This window comes from Erigeron canadensis, chromosome 7 (genome assembly GCF_010389155.1).
Source record: "Erigeron canadensis isolate Cc75 chromosome 7, C_canadensis_v1, whole genome shotgun sequence".
Classification (NCBI taxonomy): Eukaryota; Viridiplantae; Streptophyta; class Magnoliopsida; order Asterales; family Asteraceae; genus Erigeron; species Erigeron canadensis.
In genome coordinates, this window is record NC_057767.1 from 24,255,116 (window position 1) to 24,266,919 (window position 11,804).

The 11,804-nt window shown below is 32.6% G+C and overlaps 1 protein-coding gene across 1 annotated transcript; it reads right to left on the bottom strand.

The window, feature by feature from the left end:
• Positions 1-1,991: 1,991 nt before the first annotated feature.
• LOC122607356 (serine/threonine-protein kinase CTR1) lies at positions 1,992-11,158 on the bottom strand. The gene is made up of 15 exons (XM_043780313.1): positions 10,157-11,158; positions 6,262-6,560; positions 5,966-6,110; positions 5,614-5,726; positions 5,335-5,498; positions 4,961-5,248; positions 4,625-4,665; positions 4,381-4,449; positions 4,174-4,274; positions 3,905-3,989; positions 3,383-3,481; positions 3,224-3,292; positions 2,898-3,029; positions 2,463-2,557; positions 1,992-2,366 (listed from the first exon to the last, which is right to left on the bottom strand). The coding sequence occupies exons 1-15, from the start codon at positions 11,024-11,026 to the stop codon at positions 2,279-2,281; spliced, it is 2,658 nt and encodes an 885-aa protein (XP_043636248.1). The 5' UTR covers positions 11,027-11,158; the 3' UTR covers positions 1,992-2,278.
• Between the last annotated feature and the right edge of the window lie 646 nt (positions 11,159-11,804).

Consider the following 11,804-nt stretch of genomic DNA (forward strand, 5'->3'; position numbering starts at 1 on the left):
GTCTTACTCAATCGGTGATCCATAAGACTCCAGTTTTTTTAAAGGTAAATATTTAATCACTTCACTATATATAATATATCCTTATTATTTTAGTCCATAAATTTTACTTTCATTTACATACTTTAGATTGAATTATAGTGTAATTTATTTTATAGCCATAATAACAATGTTAAATGATGGGTCAATATTTCCTATAAATTACATTACAATGACATATGAAAGAAAGTTATTGGCTTGATAAAGTGTGTTTTATACGAGTTTTATGATTCCTTATAAGTATTTCATGAAGTGGCGTACAAGGTGTTTGATAAAATGTCTTTGTCAGTAAAAATATGGTCATAATAATACCATTAAGTTATCGGATCCTAAATCTACCAAAATTGTTGTTCAATTGTTATAAAAAAGTCAGTCGTAGATAGATTTGAGTCAATGGCAAATTGCCAAATTCATTGTATATGTTTATGGCAAACAATGGAGCATGGTCAATATTTCAAGGTTATAACTTCATCCCCAGTTACATGATTCTTGCTTGAATGTTTTTAGAAATAACCGTAAATTTTGTTGTAATTAGGTTTTATTAATCCTGAAAATTTGGGATTTTAATAGGACCAAAGTGATTGACTTATGTTTGTTGATTCCAAACTAAGATGATGATCCTATACTTTATGAACAGGTCTTGAAATTCATGATGCGTGAACCTTGTGGTAAAGACACCCCTTCTTGCCCATGTATGCACTTAAATAAAATGCACAAAGAAATTTCCCTAAGGATTTTGCTGACTCTACATACATCAATGACGAAGAATATTCAAAATACATGAGATGTTAAAGTCACAAATCTGGTATTTTACTTCGGTAAAAGGCCGTCACCCCTAGTTAGATTTTATATCATAGCAAATAAAGCAGGCGCTTGACTGAGTTGTCAAGACGACTTACATCCCATGCACATACGTGCAACGACCAAAATATAAGAAGTGGCATACCACTTTCACAGATAAAGCAAGCTTTATGCTAGACAAAAATAAAAATAAAAATTACACATTATAAATCAATCGAAAAGGAAGGTCCCATGATGTCAAGAACTGTTCCACTCGTCGTGTTCTCTTGTATCTACACGTCATTAGTTTGAGTCAAACTGTGGAGAGAATCATCTCTGCTACTTTGCAAACTGATCTTTTATGTTTTTTGAAAAGTTGCGCATTCCGTTATTGCCAAATGAAACACTGATGCAGCAAAGACCAATTTAGCAGCAACATTTTGCATTGAAACTCTTTTTGCCGTCGGGAGCATTCCACTAATAATATCATCCCAAGCACCATTTGCAATTGGAAGTCCAGCCTTGTTGCTCACAATTGACCAAACCTGAAGCGAAAAGGAGCATTCAAAAAAATAAATGGTTATGTGAATCCAGGCATAATTCACATAATGAACAGACATGAGGCATGAGAGATAGCTCATGGACATTCCACATACTAAGCATATCTTGTGTCTTTAACCTTTTCTTCATTGCAAGCCAAAGGATAAATGGTATTTTACTTGATAACATGTCTTTTATATAATCTTTCCTACACAACCCTTAACTTGAAGACATGCTATGTTTTAAACTTAAATAAATGATTATAAGTATGCATTATTTTCTTTTTAGGTATGTGGTTGGTTACAACAGTACCAGATGATATCAATCACACATTAGTGTTAAATGGTGCAAACAAGTTGGATGATACCTTTTTAAGTATCATAAGCCACCCCTGACATGAATAACAGGGATGGTTTGAGGACTCATGCTCTCAAGAAACATATCATCAGACAATAACGGGTTCTTTCTTTTGGCTCTTATTTTATGTCGCCAATGTAAATATATGATTGATCATGAATGATCACGACAACAACAAACTCATTTTACATCCTTAATGCTTTGATTTTTAGATGTTAAATTTGCTTTATTTTACATCTTTGGGCTTTGTTTCTCAATCAAGACTTTTTTTCCACTTGATTCGTACCTGCTAGATGAAGCTATATTAGTAGGATGTACCCGAGTTTGATTATGAATCTATTTTACCCATTTGTTTACGGGTTTACTGTATGACAAGCCCAAATAAGAAACATACTTCAGTTTGAAGTGTCAACCTAATTCCGTTATAAAGTTTGAAACTGCATGAATATGAAGCTTTTTTAGCTTTTACATATTCTAGTAATTAATCCTCTTCAGGATTTTCGATTTATGATACCTAAACTACAGTTCTATAGAACCTAAACAAAGAAATATGTTAATGTGGTCCTCATGGACCTCCCATTTGCGTTGGAGACTTGAGTAACTTCTTTAATGAGTTAACGATGCTCTTAAAAGTCGGACGTTGAGCTGGTTCACTGTTGCAACAAGCAGAATATGGCTTAGTGGGCGATAAAAGATGGAAGGAAGAGACGAATAGTATGAAACAAAAGATTGATGCTAAGTTTACTTACTCGGCCCAACAAGATTCCATAAGTGAAGTTAATGCCGGAGGAGTGTTGGTAGGTATCGTTAGTTTCCTGTTTTGGAAAGCTACTGCTCCAACAACCTGGAACATGAGTTTCATATGTCAACTAACAGAATTACACATTCATAATCCAGCTTATGTTTTATCTCTAACAGGTCAAAAAATCAAATAAAAAGATTAGCTCAAAAAGAAATGGTTCTAACTGGTGGAAAGTCGTCTATATTGTACTTTTAATGCTTAAAACCTTTTAAATCAATTTATTTATCGGAGACACAGTACATATCAAAAAGAAGTTGGACACTAAGTACTTTTAATGTCTGCCCGGACAAAAAGTGGCCCATTTGAGCTGTTACCCCACCCACCTGACCTATCCATTTTGGCACATCAAGATTTTTTCATGTAAAATGGTTTTTCTTATAACCTGAGCAGGGCTGAGTCCGTTCCATGGTTGCTGCATGGTCACAAGCTCCCACAAGATCACGCCAAAACTGTAAACATCAGATTTTTCATTTGAGGGCTCGCCACGGAGAAATTCAGGGGCCATCCATTCTGGCTGAGATCCAGCAACAAAAGAGTTATGTTCAGTTTTAGACGATATAGATACATATTTGCGACTATGAACAGTGAAATGAATCATGCAGACCATACATTCAGAACACTTGTCAAATTATCATTTGAGACTCATACATTTGATTCATTGGCACTAAATTATATTCTTTTATCAAACAGGTCCTTAAAGAAGCTTACTGTTCCAGCAACAGACTTTGATGATATGAAAGTATTCGCTTTAAATCTCGATAATCCAAAATCACAAACCTATAAAATGAGAACTAACGTAAATGTTGATTCAAGAAATATCAAACATAACACAACAATTAGCAAGTTTTAGCATCTGCATAGAGATACCTTCACCGTCCAGTTTTTGTCAACTAGTAAATTTGGGGATTTGAGATCCCAGTGAACGATGGGAGGACTAAGGCAATGTAGATAATTGATGCCCTTTGCCTGGAACAAAGAATAAATCAGAGCGTTTCGCGTGTTTTAAAAGTGAATATCACCACTTAATACAGTAATATAGAGATACAATTCGACTTTTAGGAATGTAATTTCAACATTCATACTTTCTAGGAATGTAACAAGTAGGACAAACCAAACATTTCCAAAATTTTGGTACATGTGCAAGCCAATGGCTCTTAACTTAAGTATCTCCTTGGTAAATATTTAACTTTTTAGTAAAACGAATTTAGTTACAAGTCCAAGGTTCATAGAAGTTTGTTTTTGGAATACAGCAGGAGAAAAAACTCAAAAATCATAAATACATTCAATAGACTTAACCAAATGTATAAGTACAGTTTCACATTTGAAGTTAAAGGATTAGCTAACAAAGAGTAAAAATACTGAAGTATATATCAAAGGTTTAGTACGAACCACATCCAAAGCCATTCTTAGACGCCGTCTTTGATCCATTATTTCACCTGCGGTTGGTCGATGTATAAGGCGAAACAAACTCCCTCTGTTTCATAAACATAAGTTTTGTTTTATTAGTGTTTAATGCCGAGTCATCTACTTTTCATCGGTCATACATGACTTCTCCTTATGAAAATGACAAAATTCATTTTGTGCCAACGAAAAGCTGTCGGTTTTCATTAACTTCCCATGAGCTATATATATTTTGCAGGACAGATAAGTAAACTTACCTAGGTAGATACTCTGTCACAATTGAAAAGTGTGGACGGACGGTGACTGCACCCATGAAAAGAACCACATTTGGGTGGCGTACACGTTTCATGATTGAAACCTTGTGACAAATGACAAGATAGATGGAAATTTCAATATATCATAGAGCATAATTTATGAGAAAATATTGACAGAAACAAACATTGTAAAGACTGAAAATGTTATACCTCTCTTAGAAACTCCTTCAACTGATCATCTTGAAAGTCCTGGACTGTCAAGACCTTAACAGCTACATCCTAAGTTGAAGAGACACAATTTCTGGGGATTAGCATTAAGAAATCATTTAAAATTTATGGGGGAAATGGTCCATGTAGCAAAGTATTTGGACATGTTTAATGGTAACAAGGTTTATCTACTTCGTAACATGATTAACCTAATGTGACATTAGGAAAATGGAGCAGAAGTACTAACCGATCCATGCCATTCTGCACGATGAACTGTCCCGAATGAGCCTGAAAGTTAGGTAAATATTAGCCACTTGCAGTTATTAGAAGATATTCCATAGTTGGGCTAAGGGTCCACCAGTGTTTCTTTATTTATCCTCTTATTTATAGTTGTCAATAACATGCAATTCCTCACAGGGTTTTCAACATAATGTAGCTTATGTAGCCATACTCATAATAATAGAGAACCATGGGGTGTAAATTCAACATGACATGACCGGTTTAACCAAACCAACTCCCCCGACGCGCTTATTTTGCCACAAGAAATGAATAGATACAACTGGCAAGAGTCATGAATACGTACCAGCACCAATACGTTCCTTGATATGCAACTCGTCCCAAGCAATCTCAAGCCAGTCCATTGCAAGAGACGGCTCAAGGGTCAAGTACCTTGGAGTGGTAACTGGAAAGTTGCCTCTACATTTTCCAGCACTCTCAACCTTTAACTGATCCGATGGAACTAATTTGAGTTTTGGCGTTTCAACTATCTCACAAATTTTATTGTTCCGATCTACTGGGACACATCTCAACTCTTTTATTTCTCTGTTCATACCAGTTTCTTCTTCAGATACATTGGGCCCTCCTTCAATGCCTGCATGACATAGATATAAAAACCTGAGAACGGGAGTTTGAGTATGTGTTTTGAGATTGTTACTTAATGTGGGTAAGAGAACGTACTCTTGACTTGAGATATAGATGCTCGGTCCACATAAACTTGTTGGACTTCTTTCACATGAGAACTATTAAATGGTGAAGGTACTGAAGAAAGTATATCTCCATTTATCGAGGAGTCCGGATTATACATATTTCCTGGTTGCCCAATTAGATCCATTACATACTCCCTGAAAAAAAAAGTATGTATATACATACATTAAATACTTGAAAAAAGACTAACTAGACAAGCTTTTTGGCATTATTATATGCATGAAATAAGGCATTTCCAGGATAACAATTAACCTTGTGATCTTGTCATCTTGGATTTTGACAAGGCATGAGGATCTATGATCTTCAACACAATACTTGCAGCCTCTAGCTATACGGCAAGGTAGTCCTACATAGTCAGCCAATTTCTGCATATCGAAATCCATATTACATCAGTATATAGTATAAGTTTATTTTTACATGCACCTTAGAGTAGACAAGTCGAATTGATACAAATATTGAAAAATGTTCACGAGACAGCCAAATGCAACCTGTATATGATTGTGCTTTACAACAACTAAGTAGATAATTTTACACTCAGTTCAGTAAGTAAAAGTCAAGTAATAGTGGTTCCGTTGACGGTTTCAATCATAATTTAGAAAATAACCTTGAAAAGGATAGCTCTGTGCCTACAGAGTCCCACAGACAAGCTGCCAATCGGGACTAATATGCCATTCTGAAGATCCCTCTGTCTCGTGCTAGCCGATTCCCATCGAACACGTAGATCATCTTGCTCCACTGGAAACGAGCCCCTTTTTAGTGTAACAAGGTTAATACATTTGTTATGTAAACACATAAAGGTTAATACAAGTTGCAGAGCCAGGATTTTAGTAAAATAAATATATTTAACTAATGATTATACATAGAGTTCAAGCAGAAGATACAAACAGAAATAACACATACCCCATGGTAGAAGCAACAAGTTTTCCAAGTTTTTCAGCCAACATAAGATTGTTTTCAGCAGAAAAATAGAGCTCCTGTGCTTTATCCTCCAAGTCCCTTAGCCGTGAATCCCCATATCTATCCACAAGAAGCACTTCCATTGATGTAGTACCTGAATTAACGGCTTTGAGTGCTAATAAAGAGGGTAATCGTTTTCCTTCTTCAGAATCATTGCACATCATCCACATATATGGATCCATTCCGATGATGTTGTAGAACCCGTCTGATATCTTATCATTATATGACAAAGTACCATTAACCTGTGGATAGATTCATCATAAACATACCATTTACTACATGGATCAACTTAAAGATCGGAAAATAGATACTTTGAATGGCTGATTGTGACATACAGCTTATAATACGTCCACAACATATTCTTTTGTTTTTATTGAGCCGTTACAGATATTTTTACTCGTGTTTTGTATCCAACTGATCATTTATCTTTCAATTAATTTAGCAACTCCCATATCTCTATATTAGATACATACTTAAGGTAAAGATGCAAAAAGAGCGCTATGTTGAAGTTTTATATGTAGTTTGGTGTTTTAATATATAAGGATCAAGAGAAAAGTATCCTTATGGTAGAAAGTGTTGAAGGATTCTGGCGGTGATACTTCGAATAACTTTTGGCTGCGCCTCAAGGTGTAAAATAGATGCATCGGGAGCATGTGACCTTACGTACGTAATGTGTAGTGTTCATTATATACTAAAGGGAGGACTCAAACATTCTTCTTAAACCTTGATGTAAAAAATGGCGCAACAAGGTGCGAAAAAGAGACATTTGACCTCAAAATCGTTCATATATATTATCTACTATAGGAAGATTTTTCTTATCAATCCCACCCTACTAATTATGTTAATCTACAAGTTGCATTATAAATAACCATTAGAAGTATGATCGTATTAATGATTATATGGGCTTAGATTATATAGTTCATTTGAATGCGCTTGTATGTTCAAGGTACATGGATCATACATCATTAGTTTATGTCATTTAATCAGCACATAACACTTGAAATAGTCATCTAAACCGAAAAAAGTCATATATCATGGTTTCTGAAGTCAATAAGACACTCATAAAAAATGTTATCATTGTGAAGCAACCCTGCCAAGAATATATTCAAGGGGTTATGTCCTCATATGTTCAATGGGAACGTGGTTAGTGAATAGTGATTCACAAAATGTGTTGTTACATTGGGAATTTAACTTATTACACTTTAAAAGTAGTAATATATATGTTACATATTTGATATTATATATTAATCTAGAGTATTATAGGACTTGAGAAGGTTAATATATGCATCAAGAAGTAGATATAAATGCGTAGCTTATACTCAAGAGACATTATGATAAATCATGTCAATCACTTCATATATTCTAATCCCAAAGAATTGGCCAAATTTTTATTCACTCAAGAGCTTATTAGAAGTCCACTTGATCAAGCTGTTGATTATTCTATTTTAGAGGTAACCGCACACATCCATACGTTCTAGTCCAAGTGCATAAAAAACTTTTGCTACATCTTAAATACCCTTAAGCTAAAAACCTCTTTCAATACGAAAAATATATAGAATGTGAACCACGTGTGCTAAAAGCATTACCGAAAAATCATCCAATCATAAATGGGTAATCAGATAAAGGTTTTAATTGTTAGCACTATCCGGGGATGACAAAAATATTCACTCAACTATACGCTGTTTAAATGGCATATCTTTGTGACCGTTTCTCTGACCACTCTCAAGATGTTGACCTAGGAAAGTATCGGACCCGAAATCTCTTTTAAAAAAGACAAGACATATAACATCAATTTGATATTATATATAAGGTAACAATCAAATGAGAATGAAATTAAAATGAGAACAAATAAGAACACTTAAAAATTACATTTTGATGCATTAAAAGTCCATAAAACTAACATAGTGTTTAACTAATTATCATTAAGTGTTTAACAACACATTGATCCGTCAAAATCGAAAAAATCTCGTTTTTTGTTGGATGCATCATATTGATGAATATGCATCCAAGATGGATGCACAAAAAAAACGTGATTTTTTTTATTTTGACGGATCAAAGGGGTTGTTAAACATTTAAATAATGATAATTAGTTAAGCACTATGTTAGTTTTATGGACTTTTAATGCATCAAAATGATGTTTTTAAGTGTTCTCACCGTTCTTATTTTAAAAGTGTTCTCACCGGAGTGTTACCATATATATATATATATATATATATAACTTGATGTAAATAAAAACCTCCAAGGAGAATGTTTAGTTAACTTTGTAAAAAAAAACTACTAAATTCATATAATAATTAACCTGACAGAAATTTAAAACAAAATGAATTCATTTATAATAATCATGTTATACATATGATAACTTGATACAAACGGCACCACATTAAAAAATTAGATGAACGTGTAATGATGTTTACCTTTTACATATACTAACATAGAAAATAATCCCACTTGGTAATTTTATCATCTTTTAATCGGTGGGTGGGATTTAAATTGGTATCCTATATACTATCATGTTTGATTACCTCTAATTATTAATTAATCTCATATTGTACAAGATTTGTCATAACGCATGTCTATATTAAGTGTAATTTTAATCATATTGATCTTTATTTATATGATATGAGTTATTATATTTTCAAGTTGTAGATTTAATAATGACAGATATAGAGTAGTGGAGACGCAAAATATGTATTATTTTACGTAAATGAAATTGAACACCATTAAAGTTTACTTATAGAAAAGAAAAGGATATATCAAATAAAATTAAAAAATAAATAGTTTGGTATCAACAAACCATACCAAACCAACTACTTTTTAAAGTATGTTTTAAAACCAATCAAATCAGTTTAAATTGAAACGAATTATTTGTATCTATTTCTGATTAAATTCATTTTAAGTGTATAGCAAAATGGATTGTGTAAATTAAAGAAAGGAATGGGCCGGGTGTTCGGATATAAGTTTGAAATACAGGAACTAGTGTTTATAATATTACAATAGTTTTGATAATTAATATAATTATGATTATTAATAAAATATAATAAAATAATTAAAAGTGATACTGTACTAAACATGCATGCACACCAATAAAATAATTGTTCTATTTGGGGAAAAAAACAAGACACTAATTAAGTTGGTAGATTTTTTTTTTGTTTTTACTTTTTGCACAAAAAATGAACATTTAACTTAAGATAAGCCTAAATTAAAAGGTAGAAAATTTTAATAAAGAATAAATAAAAGGATTTCATGATCAACGATTTTGATAACTTGTTTTTCTATTGTTAGTTAATATGGTTATTTGACATATAAGTTGCTAATCATTTTTAAGAAGCATTCAATATATAATATATATTACGGAGTATAATTTATGTTTAAATAACTATTTTTTTTTGTTGGTAAAGTGATATATATAATTAGCCACGTATCCTAATTCTATGTTTAACATCATAAATTTTATTTCTTTTATTTTTAGTAAATGGACAATAACTTCTTTTTTTTTATAATATATGATAACTGCTCTAATAGATATTTTGTCAGAGAATAATTAATCCTCTTAATTTCATAGCGTAAAACTTCTTCTAAGCATGAAATGATCGTAAAAATCAAAAGGAAATAGTTTTTTAAAAAAATTTAAGCTAATATGTAGGGGGATTTTATAATTTTCCAAAATGTAAATAACACCTATATATATAATTTCAAAACAAGATAAACATACGGAAATAAAAAACATCAACCAATTTAATGACGTATAGGAAAACGTATATGATACTTGAGATAAATGACAAAACAACAAAAATGAAAAAAATATAAATAAATATATCATCATAAATTATATACGTACCCAGAGACGATACGAAACAGACTCAGCGTCATAACACGTCACAACAGAACCACCAGCAACAACACCAACACCACCACCACCACGCCGTTTCTCATCACCAATAGTAGCATGATGTGTCAACCTTTTTGCAAGTGTAAGTTGTAAGTAATAACTTTCACGCCATTTTCTCACATTATAATTATTCTCAACTTGCACCACATCATTATAATGATCATGATGATGTTCATCATCAGCGTGATCAGCATCATCTCTTCCTTCATCAGTCACAGAATCCTTATAAAAAGCCAAAGAACTCGAACTCCCGATCGTATTCGAAAACAAACTCGCGGCGTAACTACTTTCGACGTCACTTGATATCCTCCTGCTTCTCGATTTTCGGTACCGAAAACTTATTGGATTATCATCCCAGTGATCTTCAATGTGATCATGATCACCAACAAGGGCTACATCCTCTATTAACTCATCCTTAGTATGATCAGGTGGCAGTAAACTATCCATGTGATGATGATCTTCATCAGCGTGGTTGTTCAATCTCACGTGACCACCACGCCGTGATCCAGAAGCAGCTGAAGTAGTAGTAGTAGTAGTAGTGGAACTATTTTTTTTCTCCACTAACCAGTTGACAAAATCAGTAACTTGTTTCTTTTTCACACTACTCTTTTCGCCGTGATAACTTTTTTCACTTTTAGATGACCCAAAACGATGTCGTTCTGATAACAGGTTAACTGTACTACTATTACTATCTAGTCTTCTTTGTCTATAAGAATCTGTATTATTATTATTAATTTTATCTTCTGAAGATGAATTTGTAATTACTGCACCATTTTCTGTAAAATGTCTAGGAAAAAAATATGTTGTTCTATGCGGCATTTTTTTTGTAATAAATTAATGAAAAAATAACAAAAGTTAGAACTCGGTCGATCGATATATAGACAAATCTAGCAAAACAAATAATGTTGTCTATGTAAAGTAAACAAAAATGTTTGATAAAACTTTGAAAAGTCAAAAGCAAAATAGTATTTTTGAGATGGAAGAAGAAAAAGAGAAGGAGATAAACTATATGGGAAGAAACAGTATGTGTGTGAGCAGAGGGGGTAAATTAGAGTGGGTTTCTGATTGGAGGAAGGGGCGGCAGCATCTCGTTATATGTAAACAAAACTATATATATGTATGTGTATGTATATTATATCTATTTATCTATATATGGTGGGTGTGTGTGGAATTTTGGAAATTTTATCTGTATTTTATAAACCGCCATGCAGACAAGATGGTGTGCCTTGGGCCGGGTCAATTGTTTATACAAAGGATATAATCACTCCGTTTTATTAAATATGTCCCCTTTTTAATTTTCAAAAATCGACTTTTAACAATTTTAATTTTAAATATTTTTGTTTGTGGTATATAATACTTGATGAAAGTAATACCGATGTAAAAATTTATAAAACTCCATTAATTTATATAACTTTTATCGAGTATTATAAAACACAAACAAAGATATTTAAGGTCAAAGTTGTAAAAAATTGACTTTGAAAATATAAAAGAGGACACATTTAGTGGGATGGAAGGAGTATTATATAAGGGAAGTGATTAATCCTCCTAACTAAATAGCCTAAAAATCCTTCTAACTATTGGATGATGATATGTGAAA

Coding starts and splice junctions, on each gene's coding strand:
- LOC122607356 (XM_043780313.1), bottom strand. CDS start 11,026: ATGCCGCATAGAACAACATATTTTTTTCCTAGACATTTTACAGAAAAT. Junction 3,990..4,173: donor GTGACAGAGTATCTACCTAG/GTAAGTTTACTT, acceptor TTTATGAAACAG/AGGGAGTTTGTTTCGCCTTA. Junction 3,293..3,382: donor ACAAAAACTGGACGGTGAAG/GTATCTCTATGC, acceptor CTCATTTTATAG/GTTTGTGATTTTGGATTATC.